This window comes from Lygodium microphyllum, chromosome 12 (genome assembly GCF_053477565.2).
Source record: "Lygodium microphyllum isolate KBCC chromosome 12, Lygodium_microphyllum_v1.1.10, whole genome shotgun sequence".
In the NCBI taxonomy this organism is placed as follows: Eukaryota; Viridiplantae; Streptophyta; class Polypodiopsida; order Schizaeales; family Lygodiaceae; genus Lygodium; species Lygodium microphyllum.
This window is the reverse complement of record NC_141146.1, coordinates 144,638,991-144,660,480: the sequence shown is the minus strand read 5'-3', so window position 1 is coordinate 144,660,480 and position 21,490 is coordinate 144,638,991. Positions and strand designations below refer to the sequence as shown.

General features: G+C 42.2%; 1 protein-coding gene across 3 annotated transcripts in view; it reads left to right on the top strand.

Moving 5' to 3' along the window:
- The window catches only part of DWA1 (DWD (DDB1-binding WD40 protein) hypersensitive to ABA 1), a 62,834-nt gene that overhangs the window by 27,991 nt on the left and 13,353 nt on the right, over positions 1-21,490 (top strand). For all 3 annotated transcript variants that reach the window (XR_015692723.1, XR_015692722.1, XM_087690213.1), the window contains exons 7-11: positions 8,623-8,676; positions 8,794-8,874; positions 8,949-8,988; positions 9,095-9,219; positions 9,334-9,447. Coding sequence is in view for 1 of the 3 variants with exons in the window: in XM_087690213.1 (XP_087546339.1) it covers positions 8,623-8,676; positions 8,794-8,874; positions 8,949-8,988; positions 9,095-9,219; positions 9,334-9,447 (414 nt within the window). In the remaining 2 variants the exon portion in view is untranslated. The remainder of the gene's footprint in view (positions 1-8,622; positions 8,677-8,793; positions 8,875-8,948; positions 8,989-9,094; positions 9,220-9,333; positions 9,448-21,490) is intronic.

Genomic DNA, 21,490 nt, shown 5'->3' with positions numbered 1-21,490 from the left:
TCGCTGTTGGACCGAATGTATATCATGCAAGGGGATGATTTTCTTCCCGAGATGCTGGAAATGAAGGTCTTGCAGCAATATGCGTTGTCGGACCATTTCCCCCTCTAGCTTGAGATGCGGGCACAATCTATTGCACCTTTTATGCAGTTGCTGGATAGGCTCCCTTTACGTTTCAACTCCTCTTATTTAAAGCATCCAATTTTTCAGGGCTATATGCAGCAATTGATTGAGAGGTTCTTATTGGACTTCGCCTCTGACGGCTTGGCTGCATTTGCACGGCTGCTCTCTAATGTGCAGCGGGTTGCTCGGCAGTATGGGATTCATCATGCCTCTCTTTGTCGGCGACGTCGACATGCAGCAGAGGACTTACTGGCTTTGGTCCGTTCCTTGCTCGTGGATTCCCCAGATGATGATTTTCTGCTGTCACTAGAAAGGCGTTTGGCCCATCTTATTCAAGTATTTCAGTTGAAATCTTATCAGCAGGCCAAGCTGCATAACTTGACTGACACATTACAAGATAGTGCCTGCCAGTCTCATAAGTTCTTTTGCGTCTTGCATGCTTCTCCGGCTCGCGAAAATATGACTAGACTCCAGGATTCGGAAGGTCGCATGGTCACTGATCCGCAGACCATTGTCACTATGTGCAGAAATTATTTTATGGAACTTCTTGGTTCTTCTCCCCCGCCTTCTAGCCATGTTACGCATGCCCGCTCGGTCTTCTATCATCTGGTCCGCCAGCAGGTTCCACTTGATATGCAAGCCACTTTGGAGGCGGATATTTGCGAGGAGGAGGTTATGGATGTTTTGTTGCACCTGCCTAAGGATAAAAGTCCTGGTTGGGATGGTCTCACTAATGAATTCTTTGAGAACTCGGCCACGCAGTTGGTGAAGCCATTGGCGGTCATGTGTCAGCAGGTTTGGGAAACAGGGGTCATGCCTTCCTCATGGAAACAAGGCCTTATCAAACTGATCCCCAAGGTCCCTTCGCCGTCAAAGCTGCAACACTGGAGACCAATTTCTTTGATGGGCTCGATGTATAAAATCTTCTCCAAAGTGCTGGCGAATCGGCTTCACAAGCACCTTCCAGCTATTGTGCATCCTCTCCAATATGGTTTCATAAAGGGCCGCAACATTCTGCATAATATCTTGAATGTGCAAACGGCTATTGACTATGCGCGGCACTCCAGTTAGGAAGTGGTATTGATTCAATTGGACTTGGAAAAGGCGTTTGACTATGTGGATTGGTCTTTCATTGCAGATCTCATGTCTGCTATGGGCTTTGGTACCCGGATGTCCCGATTGATCTACACCATTAGTGCTACGGCTTCTTCAAGAGTTATGCTCAATGGTGGGGTTACAGAGCCATTTGTCCTTGCACGCTCGGTCAGACAGGGTTGCCCTTTGAGTCCTCTCTTCTTTGCCTTGGCGACTCACCCGGTCCTTTCAATGTTATCCTCAATGGCGGCTTCTGCTCAGCTGGCAGGATTGTCTCTTCCTTTGGGGCAGCACTTCATTAGCCAATCTTTGGCTGATGACACCTTTATGATTTTGCAGGCAGACAGGGACAACATTCGAAAGGCATTAGATGTTTGGACGCTCTTTTGGTCAGGCCTCTGGTCTTCGCATCAATGCCTTTAAGTCGGCCATTCTCAGTTGCACGGAGCTTGATTTACAGTCATTAGGCTGGCAGGGCCAAGTGGTTTCCCGTGGATCCATTGTCAGGCATCTTGGATACCCGTTGGGAGTGGATGTATGGCCAAAGGACCTACTGGAGTGGATTTCACAAAAACTGACAGCGAAGTTTATGTATTGGAAGTCGCAAGCGTGGCCATTCCATGTGCGCCTCAAAGTGGCTCAGACAATTATGCTACCAATGCTAACGTATTTCCTGCCATTGCTGCCGTGGACGCCTACTACTTTGAAGGCTCTCACTCATCCCATTCGTTTCATGCTATGGAAGAAGGATTCCCTGCAGGCAGGCATTTCATGGATTTCATGGTCACATACATGCACCCCTAAACGCATGGGTGGTGGCGCTATTTTGGATGCAGAAACTCATATGCTGGCTCTTCATTGGTCTCTTTTTCGTGCCATGTGTGTGGATCATCACCCGTGGACCATCATAGCCCGTTATTTTCTTGAGGACAGCGGGCTACGCCATGGTAACACACGGCTTCGGGCCTCCTGGTGGCATGTCCTTAATGCTGACTCTCGATTTTCCAGTCCCTCTTCCTCTTTGTTACTGCACTTGGTCGGCTCTTGGAAAGTGGTGCTCCAAAAGGCCCGTTGGCATCCAGTAGGGGACCGCTTGCAGACTAACTCCTTTCAGCTGGAATTGTTGGCAGTATCCAGATTACTTTCATGGGAAGACAAACATCAGCTCAGACCGAGATTTAACCGCATGGCCCGTTTAGGTGTGACTTCGATTGCGGATGCTACCCTTGCCACTCACAATGTCCTCGCATCGTTTCGGACTGCTAGGAGACTTTTCAGGATCCCGCGCGGATACCGTGGTTTATGGGAAAAGCTTTTGTTGGAGCTTCAGGGTAGGCAACCCTTTCTTGTCCTGGCTGTGGATCGTCCTTGGCAGGACTGGGACCTTGCAGGCCGGTTGAGTCTGGAAAAGGCCTCTACTAATCAGGTGTATCATCTTTTCATTCAAGATCACCAATGGCTGGGTGTGAAAGCTAATACTGTTTGGGGACTGCGGAAATCGCTGTCATGGTGGCAGGCGACGCTGATGGAGGGCTGGCGGAATAAGGCACCTTTCAAATGCAAAGTCTTTCTTTGGCGGGTAATGATTGGTGGTCTTCCTCTTGTCTCGGCCCTTTCCAAGCGTCGAATCTCGAATGGCAATTGTTTCTTCTGTACTACTACTGCGGAATCGTCCCGACATCGTTTTCTTTCTTGCCCGCTCGCCAAGAATATCTGGTTACTCTTGTCGCAAATCTGGCGCGTGGTGGTGGGGTCCTCACTAACTCCTTTCGATTGGGTTTTTGTGCGCCCAAAGTACCCCACACCGCCACAGTTACATATGCAGATCTTATTTCACTTTTTCAGATACTGGGGATGCTGGCACATTTGGACCACGCGCAATGCTTTTCTCTTTGATTCGGCCTCTAATGTATCGAGACATATTGCCAGGCTTAAAGGGCTCTTGCATTGGCAGCTAGATCTCATTCGACACTCCGACTTGCTCCCTCGGGAGGATTTGCATCCCTGGCATATGGCAATTGCCTCTGGGTCGTTGCCATGATTGGTGTAACCTTTTTAGTGCATTAATACGGGGATTTCCCACACGTTGGCCTAGGGCCCTTGTGTCTCTTGTAATCATGTAATCATGTAATCTTGTACCTTTTTTCGTAATTAATACAATTACCTTTTACGAAGAGAGAGAGAGAGAGAGAGAGAGAGAGAGAGAGAGAGAGAGAGAGGGGTGTGCAGTTGATCTACCATTGCCATGTTTAGTCCGGCGCGCAGTTGACCTAACACACTGCCGACCAACATACCGATGTCCTGTAGGACTGCAGAGCAGCATGCAAAGGGGTTGTGCAAACTGACCTGCGGGCAATGCAGTAACTAACGCATGGTATGCAAGGCCAATAATATGCATAATTCCATGTAGAGCAATGTTGGCATGATGCTAGGGCACAAAGTGACAAGTTTGGCAATGCATATATGTAATCACTTTGTTTGGGACTCATCGCATTAACATTGGTTATGCAAATGCTCCATATAGTATTAATCATGAGGAAAAATGCTGCTAGTAATGCATGTAATGTATGGGAAAATGTATCTTGGTGTGGCTGGTAGTATGCAAATTCCCATGCATAATCACATTGCAATGGTCCAAAGTATGCAAACAAGAATGTTTCCTTATTCATTTGGTGCTCCTAGCATGTTAGATACAAATGAAAGGCTAGTCAACTAGATGCAATGTTGCATATTAGTTAAGTTGTAATTGCAGCAATGTGAAAATATAAAGCATTGCAATGCTTAAGGGGAAGAAATGCCTACAACCTAGTGGAGGTTTCGAGGCAAGTAAAGTTAGAGGTAATGTTTTCATATGTTTCTTGGTGAAGCTTCATCATTGATTTATCAAATGATGCAAAGTGGATGGAAGAGAATAACTTAATAGACCATCCTCAATTGTTGCAACTTTAACGAGATGCCTTTCAATTGGAGCCGACTTCAGTTTGGGATCAATTAGGTTTAGCAAAGCAAGGGTCCGAAGCATTGCCTGATGCTCAAGGGGGGGGGGGGAGTAGTACTTCCACTCTACGAGTTGTGGACAACTCTCGTATGTAGTGGATCTCGGATGCATTCAGTATGCATCCAAGGTACTGTGTTGATAGTATGTCTTTCATTAGGTCACTACTCAGTGTACTAGTCATTGTGAGATTAAGTTATGCTTTTCCTTCGGCACAATGCAATGCAATCAAGGACGATTGTAGGATTTCAAGGGGGAGGTCTGTCACGGGGATGTGAAATTTGGAGATGCTTTAATCTTGCCAATAATATTTGATTAAGTTATCAATTAAATGTGCAAGGTTGTTTAGCACATGTAATGCAAATGGCAGTTATTTCATGTAATAGGCGAAGAACCTTGAGGATGCAGTGGGTGCCAATGGCAAAAGCTATAATTTGTTATGTTTGATAGGTACTAGGTGGCATCTGGTGTTAAATTTGGGCCTAGATCAATTTATTGGCTAGTAATGTTAGTGGTGACATTAGAGACTACTAAATTGATGCCAATCTAAGGGCTAATAATTACTTAAGGATATTTGGAAGATAAATTGGCCTAGCCAATTTAATTATCGGCTAGTGAAAATAAATTTTTGAGCATTAGAATTATTATTAAATCAATTTTTAGCATTACTGTTCTGAAAATTAATAAGCTAGATAATGTTGAAAAGTGAGACTAAAAGGTTGCCACTTGGTAAAACTTGCCCATGCAAGTGGAAAAAGCGTTTTTAGGGACTAGTGGAGTCTATTCCAGCTATGATAAGAGAGAAGGAGGCTGTTAGAGAGCAAGGAGAGGCTGTTGATGTGATTTGCAATTGCTAGGGGTCAGTCCTACAACATGTGACAATAGTTTGGAGCCCTCTAGGAGTAGTGACAGCAACCCTTCTTCTAGTGTAGATGACAACATATAGGATGGGGCAACAGTCTTTGTGGTGATCCTAAGCTATAGATGACAGCTTCCATGGTTGTTGGAGCAGGGCAACAATAGTTTTCCCAATGTTTCTCGCGATGAAACTCTGAAATTTCTCTCTCTACAACATTCTCTCTCATTCCCCAGCCATCTCTTAAGTTATCTTAGCATTTTCTAGCAGTTTGAGCCATGAGAGGAAGAGATTCAGTCAATCTCTGTTGTAAATTCTAATTTACAGCAAAAATTAGGGTTTGACAGCTGCCTTGGGATGTGAGCTCAGAATTAAGGGCCTTGGACTTAAATTCTAGTAGTCGAAAGTAAGGAATTTTAGGGAGATTTAAGAAGTCAACTAGGCAATATCAAATTTGGGGTTGAATTTGTATTTCAAGGAGTAGGGTGAAGATTGATCCCCAAGCAAACCAAGGGGCAAATTGGTTTGGAGGCTTGTTAGTAGTCAGTTTTGATAGCAAGAGGCACTTGGATTAGTGGAGGAGATTAGAGTATCTCAGTTGTGCTCCTTCCATTTGTGATATAAGATAAATAAATACCGTAAGGGGCGCCAGTTTTGGGGCCAACTGGGTGTTGATTGTCCAAGATTAAAGTGGTAAAGTGTGCATTTTCAATTTGTGTGAATTTTATGCTTATTGTAATTAGTGCTTAAGCATGTTATTTACCACCCTATCAGAGAAGGAAGGCTAGTAGCAGTACAAGCATTGAAACTATACATTTGCATTAGTTTGACACAAGTTTTGCATTAGTTTATCATCAGTTTGAGATCAATTCTTGATCAATTTCAGCTTAATTTTTGATTAGTTAGAGATTAGATTATGTTTACCTTTGGATCGGTTTTGCATCAGTATTTGCACCGAGTTTGTGATTGAGATCACATTTGCAGCAGTTAGTTTCAGATCATTTTTTGATTAGATTATGGTTACTTTTGGATTGGTTTTGCATCAGTTTTTGTACTCAGTTTATGATCAGATTATGGCTATTTTTGGATCGATTTTGCATCAGTTTCTGCACTCAATTTGTGATCAGCTTGGGATCACATTTGCAGCAATTAGTGACTAGTTCTTAGATCAGTTTATGATCAGATTATGCTCATTTTTCAATGGTTCAGCTGGTTCCATGGACAACAGCATGTTAGTTATGCCATTGATTGTTGCAGTCATGCTTTATGCTGAATTTATGCTTTACTATGGTTGGGAAGTGAGAACTGTTGAGAAACATGAGTTATGCATGCATCCAATGGGTTTCTAGCAACAATTTTGGATTGTTTTATAGTTTTATGTCATGTTTATGCTGGCTGGAAATTTTCAGCAAGTTTTGGGCTTATGGCATGGTTAGATAATGGTGGCCAATGTTGTGATTGTGATGCTTTTTGGAAGTTTCAATGCAGTATGCTTTTCCTTCGGCACAGTGCAGTTATTTCATGGTTGATGGCCAAGGACCTCGAGGAGTTAGTGGATGTCAAAGATAAAAGTTGTGACAAGTTATGCCATTTGAGTTGTGGTTGTCAATTCGTGCAATTTTGACCCTAGGACAGTTATTTGACCATTGAATATTAGTGGTGACACTAAGGACTAGCATTAATTAATTAATTAATGCTAGCGTAAGGGTCAATTGAGGTTGGGGACGACTCCATGTTGCAAATGGCCTAGCCAATTTAATTATGGATAGGCACATTTAATATGGGCTGGGTCAGAAGGGTTGAAATTAATTTTTAAAATTAATTAATTATGAAAATTAATTTAATGGCTGGAAAATGGGATTAGAAAGTTGTCACTTGGCAAAAATACCCATGCAACTGAGAAAACCGTTTTTGGGCTGGTAGAGAGCCATTCAATGCATTTTTTGGTATGAGAGAGAGGGAGCAACTGCTGTCATTTTGCACAGGCAGCAATCAGCCATTGCAACAAACGACATCCATTTGGGGCCTACCAGAGGTAGGTGATAGCCATTTGGGGCCTATAGGCGGCAGGTGATAGCAAGAGAACTCTTCCTAGGGGCTTGTGGCAGCTTAGCTGATCAAGTGATGACATTTTGGGCCTTCATGGCAGCAGGCGACTGCATTTAATGCAGTTTGAACAAGGTAGCAAGCAGATTTTGGCATTTTCTTGCAAAGAATCTCAGATTTCTCTCTACTCTTAGGATTCTCCCACCTGCTCTAGCTTTGTCTTAGTGTTTCTCAGCTTTGGAGAAGATCACAGCCAGATTTGGTGGACAGCAAGAGAATTTCTGTTGTAAACCCTAAATTTCTGTAGAAATCAGGGTTTAGCAGCCACCTTGGGACTTGTGCCATCAATCAAGGTTGTCATACATTGAAATCTCCACCTGCAATTCAAGGAATTGTTAGGGATTTTTAGGTGCTAACTCATTCATTGTAAATTGGGGCAACATTTGGCTAATTGTGGGTCCAATTTGTACAAGTTCTAGATGAAATTCAAGGGGAAAATTGCTCGGAATACTTGTTGATCAATTTGGACAGCAAGGGGTTTTTGGATCAGTAAAGGAGATCATGTAATCCCGGTTGTACTCCATCCAATTGCACTATAATCTAAGGAAATACCGCAAGGGACGCTAGTTTTGGGGCCAACAAGGTGTTTATTGTCCAAGATTGTTAAGTGTGCATTTCAGTTTATGCTCGTTTATTGATTGTTGTAATTAAGTACTTAATCAGTTATTACCACCCTATCCAAGAAGGAAGGTTGGTTTCATGCCTTGTTGGATGTTAAGGTTCTTATTATGGCTTTGCAGATAACCATGCCATAGTCTTTATGTGAGCAACATCATCCTTCGGTAGAGATTACTATGGCTTTCAATGAGGATATTGACATCTCACATGATGCACTAGAATCCAAGCCTCCTTGTGGCATGACTTGGATTCGACTCAAGTAGTCAAAACACCACAATGTATTCTTCTTTCGCACTCGATTGCTTATTGACAGGAGATTCTTCATTTCACTACTGGGCACTTGCCGTCCCCCTTACTCTAGAAAGGAGGCTAACTCATTGCAAATTGAGGTTTTGATGACATCCTAGTTGTTTGACTGGTATTAAGCACATGGAATGCCATAAGTTCAATAGGATGGCATGACTAGGTTTGAGGACTACTTGAGACGATGTCATTCCTGGCTAGTCTTGGGTTTATTCTTTCCATTGTAGCTGGTAATACTTTCAGGTTCCCTAGGGTTACAAGTTTGCTCATTTCCTTTGTCAATTTACTTGTTGCAGATCCAGCACTTACTTTGATATTGCACATATAAAGTGGGTGGGATGCCATGGTAATGAAGACTATATCTTGAATGGGTCTTCAAATGCTCTAGTACTGCTGCTTATGTTCCTACTTTATCAGTGCTTGCATTTATTTTCCCCCCAAATAGATGAAACATCTTTTTTTGACAGTTTTGTGAGTTTTATCATGACAAGCAAGGTGGGTTTTGGTTATGGTTGTGTTTGAACACCAGGAAGGTTGCATATATTCAGCTGCAGGAGACGGGCTTGCTTACTGCTGGGATGTTGTGAGTAATTTTTGTGATGTTCAGTTGCATACCACAGAATCACTAATTTTTAGTAACGGTGTGTAACAAGTTTAATGAGGGTTTGTGAACTTCTATTTTTCTGTGTCTTATTTTCAGGAAACTACAAAAATCAAGATGTTTTTCAAAGGTCATTCTGATTATGTTCACTGTATTTGTGCAAGACCAACTCAACAACAGGTACATTTATGGTGTAATGTTTGAGACATCCCAATTGACAGTTGATTGATCTATGTAATCCTTGCTTTTTGCAGGTGATTACTGGATCTGAAGATGGAACAGTTCGAATTTGGGGCAAGTGTCTGAACCTAATTAAGTAGAGCAAGGCCAAATTTTTTGCAACATACCTTCAAGTTGGCTCAGCTGATGAGTACTAACAGTTCTTTGAAACTTTATACAGATTGCCGAATCGCATGCTGTGTTGCTATTTTGGATCCTTGGAAAGGGAAACAAGTGTGGAAAGGTCCAAAGGAAAGATCTCCATGGGTCAGCTGTCTTGCACTTGGTGCAAGTGAAAATTGGCTGGTAATAATTTTGTTCTCTTGCTTGCAGTTACTTTTCTTCATAAGAACCATATACTTGAACAGAATAGTGAGATTGTAGGACTGTGATTTTAAGATCTAAGGAGCTTAAGTGCAGGTTTCTGGCACTGGGGGCCACTCTGTGACTTTATGGAACCTACCTGGACTTGATGCAGTTACCAGAATTGCAACTTTGTCTGCACCTCAAGCTCTCACTATTGCAAATGACCAGGTTCCTAGTTAATGACCTTTTTCTTTCTGGAGGTGGGATGATGTCTATTGTTCTAGAGGTTGGATCAAATCCATGTTTGGGAAAATATTTAAATATGCAATCATTAACATGAATTGCACCCCCCCTTTCCTCCCTTTCCGGATACTTTTTATTTTGGCTGATTGCAATCCCCTTTTCTCCTTTCCTGATACTTTTTATTTTGGCAGTACTTTCGTATCATGCATTCTGAGACAGGTGAACTTTACTATTTGAAAGCTATTTGAAAGTTTGTTTCCAGAAAATTAAAGCATGTGAATATTTCTCCCTTGACAAGCAGGATACTTATTTGGATTCATGGAATTCGAAAAACCCACAGAAATCTCCGACATTACTATTCTATCTGATATATAATCCATGGGATTTGCATAAGAAACAGTCATTGAGTAAATCCCAAATAAGAGTTCATGGATTTCAGCATCTCAGTTGAAGAAGGCACTTTCCCGGATATTGCCATGTTTATCTTGGAGCTGAAATAACTCGCAGGATGGGTTTACTCGTCAATTTATTGGTAAACCGATTTTTGAGTTGTATGGCGATGAGCATGGTAATGGAAAACCCTCCTTGGGATTTTCCATGCAACTCACATGCAGGTCTTTCTACCTGATAAAGCAGATAGTCCTGATCCAATATTACTGCATACAATCTTTCTTGTTATGACTTTGATCAAGGTGCCTAGCAGGCTAGTAGTATTTATCCATTACTGGGGAACAGAAACAGTGTCAGATTTATGGGGAAGGTTAAGCGAATGATACATTAATGCTGACGGGCTGGTTCATGTAAACGAAAAGTGAACTCTTCCCAACCATTCCAAAAATATTTCTAGAAAGCTTTAGGAAATAGATCGCTTGAGCTTATGTGAAAACTGTCCTAAGAAAATAAGAGTAATCTATTTGAATTTTGCACGGGAGAACAATTGCATAGTTTGCAAAGAGCGAGCAAATTTTTTTTTTTGGGCCAAAACGTCCCGACTAACAGGTCAGTCTTGTCAGCATAACAAGCTGCAACATATAAGTAATATACAAGGAAGTCATAAAATATGCATTGGGTGACTGAATGATTGGGTGTCCGAATGTGCTGTACTTACAAAAACAGAGCAGCAATAGTTTGTAGATCTATGACGGAGATGTCAGCAGTCAATGAAGACTCTGGATGGTAGGTGACCAGCAGGGCTACCTGTATGTGGCCCAAACACAGATGCAAGAGGTGAAACAGGCTTGCTGCTGATGCTGCCTGAGGTTGACTGGATGCTGGGTGGCCTTGATGGACTGCAAAACACAGGGCAGCAAGTTGAGGAGAAAGCTGATCAGATGAGTGGCAGTATGGAGCAGCAAACACAGCTTATCAGCAGTATGAACTGTTTGCTGGGCTGCTGGTAACTATCTAACAGCAGGGGCAGCACTCGAACAAACTCCATGAACTGATGATGTCCTCTGGAATGAATGTGGTCAGCAATGCATGATGAGAGAGCTGAAGGTGTGGCTGGTTGGAATAACAGAATGGGATGCATAAACACAAGACTTTTATTTATATAGGATTGGGGGTGGATCCAAATATAAAAAATAAAGCCATTTATTTTTTATAAGTTGGTATTGAATGCTTTTTGGTGCTGTTTTATGGAGAATAATTAGTGATTAATGCACCATAATCATGTCTACGTGCAAACCCTAATATCAGTGGCTCAACACCCACTCTTAGGCCCAAAAAGGATTGTGCCTAAGGTGTGTAAGTCACATCATCTTCACCCTCTTTTCATAATTCAAAGGTCCCACTCCAAAGTAGCTAGTGCATCATTGGTCATTGGGTGCACATTGACTGCATACTACAGGGGAGTTTTGGAAACGGGGGAAATGAAAACGGGAGAAAGTGGAGTTTCGATCAAAATTTGGAAATGGGAAAATGACGTTTCGGATTGTACACTAAAATAAATATGGTATTATGTGGGTATATAAATATATCAATGCCTACAACAACATGTATCCAAATTTCATATAAAACTTTGAGTCTTCATGCCACATGATTGAAATCATGATTCATTACACATGTCATGACTTATGAGTAAAGACTCAGGAGTCAAGACTCAATGGTTGAAACGTAAGATAGCTTAACACAATTAAGACTCGGTTTTCAAAACTTAAGGCAAAAAAATGAATTATAATTTATGGCTCGTAAATCATCTATGATCTGAAGAGCAGTGAAGACTGACATCAAGAAAAATGAAACAAAATGCATAATAAGTGAAATCAAGATACAATAATACGTGTAACTATGTCATGTGAATAATCTATCAAAACTCCAAAGTGTAGTGAGCACTGAGCACTATGTACTAGTCTCTAGATTCTAGTAACTACTGACTAATAAGTATCAACATCAATGAACAACTGGTAACCGTAGTGTGCAATGCTAAACTGACTTCTGTGTATCATGAGTCATGACTCATTCAAACTCCAAGGATCCGTGCACCATCTCGTTCGACTCCAATGACCCTGATTGAAAAGTTGATGAAACAGCCTCAGCTTGAGTCTGAAACTTTGGCCCTAACTTTGTCTATGATGCACGACCACGCGTGGCTCTCGCTCTAGTGACTCTATCCCTCCACTGTGCACGAATCTTATGTATCGGTGCCGATAGCTTCTCATGGAGCATGGAGTAGATATCTTGCTCCTGCTGTGGTATCTTTGAGATGTCACGCACATTCTCTATATTGATCTTGTTAATATTCACTTGCAAAAGTGAACGAGACAAAGATAAGAGAGAAGATTCAACATGTTCAATGTTCATATATATCACAATTTGTAATCCAACTTCCAATCAACGTTAAGTGTCAAGGTTAAAAAGTTAATTATACATAATACTAATCATTACCAATTTACCTATGAAGGCTCAGGGGATAGAGCGGTTCTCTCAAGAAGCTAGAGATTGCAATGGCAAAACACTAAATACTCTAGTTGGGCAGTTATGAGCCTGTTTCTCTTTTTGGTGTGGAAGAGGGTCCATGTGCTCCAACTCCTCTCAACATGCCTTGATAATCTTGCGAGAGGACACGAATGGCAATGCGTTTCTTTTGAAATTTAAGAGATTGAGGTTAAATAATTGGCAATTGCTAATAGACAAGCCGTAAAACCAACATTGAACTGGGCAATAGATTTTAGAACTTGTTACCTAGGTTGCATAATGCATTAGATTATTAAGATTGAAAATATAAAAGTCACCAGTCACATATAAAAGTAGAAGCAGAATTGCTATATTTCTCCCACCAAGAGATAGGCTGAAGCTGTATTTCTTGAAGTCTAGTTGTCGGCCAAACTGAAGAGAATGATTGCGGAATGCCAGCAAATCATTCTGTACTCTCCTCATCATATCTATATCATCCCCTCTCTGAGGTGCTTAATGTACTCCATGAAGCCCTTCTCTAACTCCTCACTAGCGTATTACTCCTTGCTGCGTCTAAGAGGATGCAAAATATGTGCGATAGCATGGATTGGTTTATGGAATCAATCCTATCGTGCCTTTCACATTGTACGAATCTTATCAACCCTTGAGAGCGAAGGATGATGGATTATATAAAGGAATCGATTAGGCACGGAGATCAAGACAGACAATCATTACACGCAGTGAGAGAGACAGGGAGAGTGCGAGAGAGCAGAGTGTAGAGTGAACACGTTTTCAGGTACAATGACGAATGTACCATTTTAGGTTTTAGATAGATATATGTATGAAAGTAATGTGCTAAGGGTGTGTTCACACCCGTGCACATATAAAAGGCACGATGACCCTTTATTCCCAACAACCTTCCACCTAAACGCAATGTGTCTTAAGAGGAGAAAAGAATCAGCTAAGTCTAAGTATGTACAAAGCTAAAATAAATATATCTATCCAACTCTCATCATCTGTCGGCAATGAGCAAACCGCTCTGTTGGAAGACCCTTCGTGAGAAGGTCTGTAGAATTATCATCTGTATGCACTTTGACAAGCTCAATGCTCTTGCTGTCAAGTACATCTCTAATGAAGTGATACTTCACCTGTATGTGCTTTGTCTTTGCATGAAAGACAGGATTCCGTGCTAGCATGATAGCACTCTGACTATCACAATGGAGAACAGGTACCTCTGTGATGCCAAGCTCTCCCACCAGACGTGAAAGTCATAAAGCCTCCTTGCATGCCTCAGTGGCAGCTACATACTGTGCCTCTATAGTAGACAATGCAATACACTTTTGTAGCTTGGAGATCCAAGAGACCGCTCCTCCTGTGAAAGTAAACACATACCCAGAAGTGGACTTCTTGCAGTCCGCATGACCAGCATAGTCTGTATCCGTAAAGCCAACAACAGATGCCTTCTGCTTTCCAAAGCAGATACACTTCTTTGTGCCTTTGAGGTATCTCATAATACCTTTCACTGCATCCCAATGCTTCTTGCCAGGGGTTGCCATGTATCTGCTAACCACTCCCACTGCAAAAGCAATGTTAGGACGTGTAGCAACCATAGCATATATCAAGCTACCAACAACTGAAGCATTTGGTATCTTGGCCATTTCAACCTTCTCATCATCAGATGTAGGGCTGTCCTTTGCACTGAGTTTCACATATGGAGGCAATGGAATCCCAATTGTTTTCCCCCCTCCATATTGAAACGCTGCAAGACTTTGGAGATATACTCCTGCTGAGATAGATAGAGTAAACCTTTAGATCTATCTCTGAGTATTCGCATGCCAAGAATGTGATTTGCATCACCCAGATCCTTCATGTCAAAGCTGCCATGAAGACTTTGCTTCAATGAATCCAAGGCATGAGTATCCCTGCTAGCAATTAGCATGTCATCAACATACAAAACCAAGATAATCAGGCTGCCATCTGCTGTCTTCTTGGTGTACAAGCAGTGATCCACTTGACTTCTATGAAAGCCTAGGGACTGCATGAATGTATCAAACTTATAATACCATTCTCTTGGTGCTTGTTTCAGCCCATACAAACTCCTTTTGAGTTTACATACCATTTGTTCTTTCCCTTGTTCAACAAACCCTTCAGGCTGCTGCATATATATGTCTTCATGCAGATCACCATGTAAAAACGCGGTCTTTACATCCATCTGTATGAGCTCCATATCCTCAGCTGCAACCAAGCCCAAAATAGTTCTCAATGTAGTCATCTTGACTTCAGGAGAGAAAATCTCATCAAAGTCAATTCCATGCTTCTGCTTGTACCCCTTTGCAACCAGTCTCGCTTTGTACTTTGGTGAGGAACCAAAAGTGACTTTCATTTTGTAAACCCATTTGCATGGAAGGGTTTTCTGCCCTTTAAGCAACTGCACCAAGTCCCAAGTGCCATTTTTTTCAAGAGATTCCATCTCTGACAGCATGGCTTTATACCATTTCTTGCTGTCTTGTCTGTCCATTGCTTCCTTGAAGCAAGACGGTTCACCACAGTCTGTCAACATGACATACTCAGCCACATTAATTGCACCAAGAACAAATCTGTCAGGTTGTCTAGTAGCCCTAGACGATCTCCTAACCCAATGGTCATTGTTTGCTGGCTGTTCCTGCAAATTTCCATTTTCAGCATGCTGTCCTGGCATTTCAGCCTGCAAATCAGCATTTACAGCTTGCTGTCCTGGCTGTTCCTGCACATCTAATGGCTCATTTTCATGGGCAATAGTTGGCTGATCATTTCCAGCATCATTTCCTGCATTTACAGGTTCATTTACAACAGGTATTTGCTGCTGTACAGTGGGCACATTTTGCTGTCCAAAAGGTATTTCTTCCCGGAATACAACCCTACGGACCTCCTCAGGGTTGTTTGTGCATGCGATCTTCCTGGAAGATAACGTCATTGGTGCGTACTATTTTCCTTTTCTTGGGATCCCACAATTTATACCCCATTTCACCCTCACCACCATATCCCAGGAAAATGCATTTACAGGACTTTGGCTCAAGTTTGCTGCGTTTTTCTTTACAAATGTGCTCAAAAGCCTCGCAGCCAAACACTTTCAAATGAGCATATGAAGGTTGCTTGCTCGACCACGCTTCTTGGGAACTGCCCCCCCCCCCCCCCCAAAGACCTGTTTGGTGACCGATTAATCCAGTGAACGGCTGTCATAACAGCCTCTGCCCAAAAACCATGGGGTAATGCAGCATGAGACAGCATTGTACGGACCTTATCCTGGATGGTCCGATTCATACGCTCTGCAACTCCATTTTGGGGTGGATTATGAGGGGCAGTGAGCTCCCTCTTTATTCCTTTGCTGTCACAAAATGCCTGAAAGGCTTTGGACAGATATTTCGTGCCATTATCAAAGCGAAGACACTTAAGTGTCTTATCTTTCTGATATTCAGCCAATGCTAAGAATTTTTTAAACTTGTCAAGCACTTCATCCTTGCTACGAGTAGGGTAAACCCATACTTTCCGTGTAGCATCATCGACAAAGGTGACAAAATATTTCTTTCCCCCTAAAGATAATCCTGGCATTTGACATACATCTGAGTGTACTAACTCTAGAGGAAAAGATTTCAAAGAAAGAGACTTTTGGTAAGAAGTCTGTGCATGTTTGCCATAAATACAATGATCAGAGTGCTCAAAATCAGCATAACGAAGACAAGGCAAGTAACCCAAACGAGAAAGCACTTTCATTCCTGTTTGACTCATGTGTCCGAACCGGCCATGCCACAAAGAAACACTTGGCTGCTCAGTCACGGCAACAACATGGCCACGCACACTAGATACATGGAGTGGATACAACGTATCACTCTTGCAACCTCTGGCAATAACCCTAGATCCCTTACATATCTTCCATTTTCCATCACCAAAGGTGCTATGAAAACCATCATCATCTAGCTGCCCTGTGCTGATCAAGCTCTTCTTGAGCTGAACTGCCGTACATGTTGAAGTGTAAAGACAGAGCCATGCTGAAACTGTAACTGCACACTGCCAATACTTGCAATTGCACATGCATAGTTGTCCCCAAGATGGACAACACCATGTCGACCCCCTGTATATGTGGAAAACCACTCATGATGAGGGGTGACATGAAAAGAAGCACCTGAATCAAGAATCCAGGTATGCATGTCATCATCTGTATCTGCAAGTAGAGCATGTGCACCAAAATGTGAAGAGACAAAGAGTACATCAGTGCCACTGTCACTGTCATGAGTGACTACATTCATCTCTTCAATTTTTACATTGCTTTTCTTAGGCTGACTGTCCTTCTTCTCTTCCTTGCAATCATCTGTCTTCTTGCCTTTTCCTTTTTCTTTTTTCCATTTGTAGCAGTCACGTTTAAAGTGACCCTTCTTGCCACAATGATGGCATTCAACATCTTTGCCACGTGATTTACTGCATCCCTTGCCATCATATTTGCCCTTTTGCTGTGATCTGCCCCTAGTATGCAAAGCACTGGAAGACTTGCTGGATGCATTGTTTTGCCGATTCATCTCTTCCATAAGTAGAGCACTCTCCACATCGGCATACAAAAGGATCACATTAGAATTGCTCATAGCAGTCCTGAATGTATCCCAACTCTCTGGTAGAGTGCAAAGCAAGAAAGTAGCCTTAAATTCCTCATCAATCATAAATTTCAAGGCAACCAACTGGCTGAAAATGGAGTTAAACTCACTCAAGTGAGTAGACATTGCTGTACCTTCTTTCATACGCAAATCCATAAGCTTTTTCAGCCAATACACTTGACTTGCAGCGCTCTTCTATGCATACAGTTCTTCCAGTCTAGTCCATATAGCATATGCAGAATCCAAACCTTCAATGTTGAAGAGCAAGGCATCAGAAATTGATAGCTCTATGGTTGAGCGTGCAAGCTCATTCAACTCATCCCAATCCTCCTGATCCATGTCCATAGGCTTTGCCCCTTTAGTTTTGATCGGCTTTGCTTGCTTCTTTTGTAATAGGATATTGTAGCACTGTTTTTGCCACGTTGCAAAATTATGTGCACTTCAAGCTTCTTTATATGCATCAAATTATTGCTGTCATTGCTGCCAGCCATGGTTGTCAGCTCAAAAGTGACCAAAAAACCAGTAAATGCAGGCCCAAATTGTCACCCAGGTGACCAAGGTACAAACAAGTACCAATCAGCAATAAATGACCACGCAGAAGTATAGATTTCAGATCTGTAATTCAGTTTTCAGAAGCACCAAACCAAGTGCTACAGCATTATCCAACAGACTACAGCTGTTCCAAAAGGCATGTACACACTTTACATGAGAAATCCCAAAATTTCAGCTGCAATTTCTGTTGTTCGTGTATCCACGAGCATAAAATTTGACACGAACGGTCAAAAGCCCCAAAATTTTGTGCTCACAATCGTCAAACACACATCTACCTTTCCTCTGTCATGCATAGGACTGTCCAATTTTACCAAAATAAAGCAATTTCAGTAAAACCCCCAAATTTTACCAAGTGTTAATGTCCAAATTGTGCGGAATTCAACCTGCATGTATATAAAATGACCAAATGCTGCACAAATTTTGCCCAAATTGCAAAAGCCTCAAATTGTACGGGGTTCAATGTGCCTCAATGTCGAGAAATTGGGTCAATTTCAGCCCAATTTGTGCATGTACATGAAAAGCCGCAAATGTCGGGGACAAAATGTCACAAATTCCTGCAATTTCTGAGACAAATATCACTGTTGCATCTTGCGCGTATGAAATCTGGACAAATCCCCAAATTGTCCAAGTCCTGCGTGCACTAATTTCAATGAAATTGAAAGAATTTCACTAAAAATGTGAGAAGCCCCAAAATTTCTGTGCAGATGTGCACCGACTTTGCAATTTCTGAGTCAGATTGTCCACTTCTGTGTTGAGATCCCTAGATTCGACAAAAGCCCTAAATTTTTGAGCTAATTTTACACAGATCTGAAGTCTTGTGCTTACGCGCGCGAAGCCCCGTTAGTGGGTGAAGCAATTTTCAGAGAGAAAAGAAAAGTTGAATTTTGGGAAAGAAAAAAAATCTGATGGGTCAACGGACCCGTCAGCTGTGCGATGTGACGCACGCCCGCTGGACACGGCACTTGTTCGCCGTCCCGTGACCTCGTCGCTGGCGTGGCCTCTCGCCCACGTGCCCTCCTTCCGTGACGCCAGGTCGCTGTTCTCTGTCGCGTCGCTTGTCGCGCAGCTCGACTAGTCATGCAGCAACAGCCTCTCGATCGTCAGCTCTACAGCCCGTTGCACGCTTGGTCCACGCTTGTCGTAGAGTCACTGCCTGCAGCTTACACCTATGACTCTCCTGGTCGCCTTTGAGCTCTCGCTCAGCTTGACGACCGTCTGCAGCACCTTATGCTCTGATACCAGTTTGAAGGAATCGATTAGGCATGGAGATCAAGAGAGACAGTTATTACACGCAGTGAGAGAGACAGGGAGAGTGTGAGAGAGCAGAGTGTAGAGTGAATGCGTTTTTGGATACAATGATGAATGTACCATTTTAGGTTTTAGATAGATATATGTATGAAAGTACAATGTGCTAAGGGTGTGTTCACACCCGTGCACATATAAAAGGCACGATGACCCTTTATTCCCAACATCATAGATAAAATAAGGTAAAAACTTAGAAGTTAGAATAATGATCAATTATCCATGAGTCATTGACACTAAATAATTACATGTATAAAAGTTAAAGAATAACTTACTTGTCTTAGAGCAAAAATTTGTTGCGAAGCAAGGCCTTGTCAATTTTATCCATATACTCATATAGAAGGCCCAAAGTATTTCTCTCCATATCAGTGATGCGCATTACAATGTAAATAGGAGTGAGGTTTTTCACCAATGCCTTTGCCTCAACCCACTGACTCTAATTTAAAATATTGCGCCTAAAAGCAAGAGCCTTTGGAGACTCTCGCTCACTCCATGTGAGCCATTCCTGGCATACAATGGTCCGTATCAAATTTGGAAGAACCCATATCAAGCTCTCTAATACAATAAACATATAATCAAATCTAGTGGCAAAGTCTCATCATGAGTAAACATAGCAGCATTCAACTCAAGTGTAGTTGCATCCAGAGTAAACATCTTGCCATGTCTTTGGCCTTTGGCAACTAATCTAGATCCTTTGCCATACTGCTCTATGAAGCAACCATCTCTATTAAATCATACGTGCAGGTTCTGCTCAACCATCTGACCTACAGATAACAAATTCTTGGTGATCGACGGTACATGCAATACATCATGTAAGTGATTTTTCCTGCCATCAGACATAACCAAACGAAGAATACTTGTGTGTGTTATATCGTGCTGAGAATCATCTCCAATACATACATAGCCATTAGCACATGATTTCAGCTCAACAAACCACTCGCCATGCGGTGTCATGTGGTTTTAGGCACTATAATCTATATACTAGACATCACCAGGCTTTCCTTGTTGCTTGCTCTTGTTGCGTACACGAGTCATAGCAAAGAGTCTCTCACCAATCTCAAGCTCTACATGACTAGAAGATGCATAATGACCTTGCTGTGTACCCTTCCGATCAGCTTGCTTCTTCCAACACTCTTTTGCAATGTGGCTATGCTTGCTACAATAATTGCAATCTTTATCCTTGTTTGCATTTTCATGACTAGATCGAGTATGGCAAGATCCTCTTCCCCTAGACTAAGATCTCCCCCTCACACGGGAGTATCCACCACCTCTACTCAAGTGTGCTATTGGCTCGAAACATGTTTGTGACTGATGGCCTCTTCTTCACAAATCTTACCATGTTGCTGTCTTGAAAATTTCATTCACCCAAGCTATTTGTGTAACATCTTCAATAAGCAAGTCAAGGTAATGGGGTGTACATGGAGTCCATACTATGCTAGGAAACTCCTCCTCAAGTATACATTCCATAGACACATAACTCCTTTCATTATTTGTCACCACTTGTACCACATTTTGGACTCCTACGTCTATGATGACCCGTCACATGTGCTTCCAAATGAAAGCTCTTGTGATTATAAGACTTGACGTAGAGGCATCAATGGCCTTAATGGACATGATGCCTTTGCATGAAGAGACCAAAACATTGTAAACATTCTTGCGGTGCATATTTGACTATTGCATAACATAGTGTATCCATATTTTACCCACGTCTCCTTCAAGGGCTCCAATTGAGCCTTTATGGATGCTTTTTCCTTTTGAAGCTCCTATGTACGTAATGCATCCATGGATGGGCCTTTCCACTTACATTCTATGCGGCTCACTGTCCTGATTGTCTTCTTCCATTGATGTGTAGTGGCCACATTGAAAGGGATAGCACATGGAATAAATAAGTGTGTGAGCTCCTAGTTGCCTTCATGATTGCTTGCCTTTGAAGGCTTGCATGCATACTTGCACTATGCAAGGAGCCCTTTAAGATGGCAACGCGGTCCTTTTTGCACTTGGACTTAATACGGATATGGATGTATTTCTTTTTGATGGGCCACTGGCACTTCCAATTTGGCTAGCACCACTAGGCCCACTAGCCTCTCCTTGTCTCACTTTTGCTTCATTAGCCTGATGTGGTATTAAATGAGAGGATTCATCCTTTTCTAGCTTAATACCCGTACGCTTTCGGCGCCAAAGATGGAGACTTACCATTACTTCTACCATCATATTTGCGCAAGGCTTGATGTCTTAGTTGGAAACACATGCCAAGTGGTCTTTCACGCATGTTACGCTCACTGATTTCTCCAATCCATAATAGTTGCATCACCTCTTTTTTTATCCATTGGAGCCCTTGTATCTCTTGATTGGAGTGACATGCCTCCAACATGGATATGGTATCATGATTAGGTAATGGGAAATTGAAATTTGGAAAGAGAATAAGTAATAAGAACTCAGAAGAAGATTGGAGGAGGAGGAGGGGGGGGGGGGAACTTGGAAGAAGAATAAGGAAGAAGGATGGAAGTTGAAGAAGGAAAGAAGGAACTTGGAAGGAGAAGAACTTAGAACTTAGGAGGAAAGAAGAAGAAGAAGTAGTAGTAGTAGTAAGGAGGAGGAGGAGGAGGAGGAGGAGGAGGAGGAGGAGGAGGAGGAGGAGGAGGAGGAGGAGGAGGAGG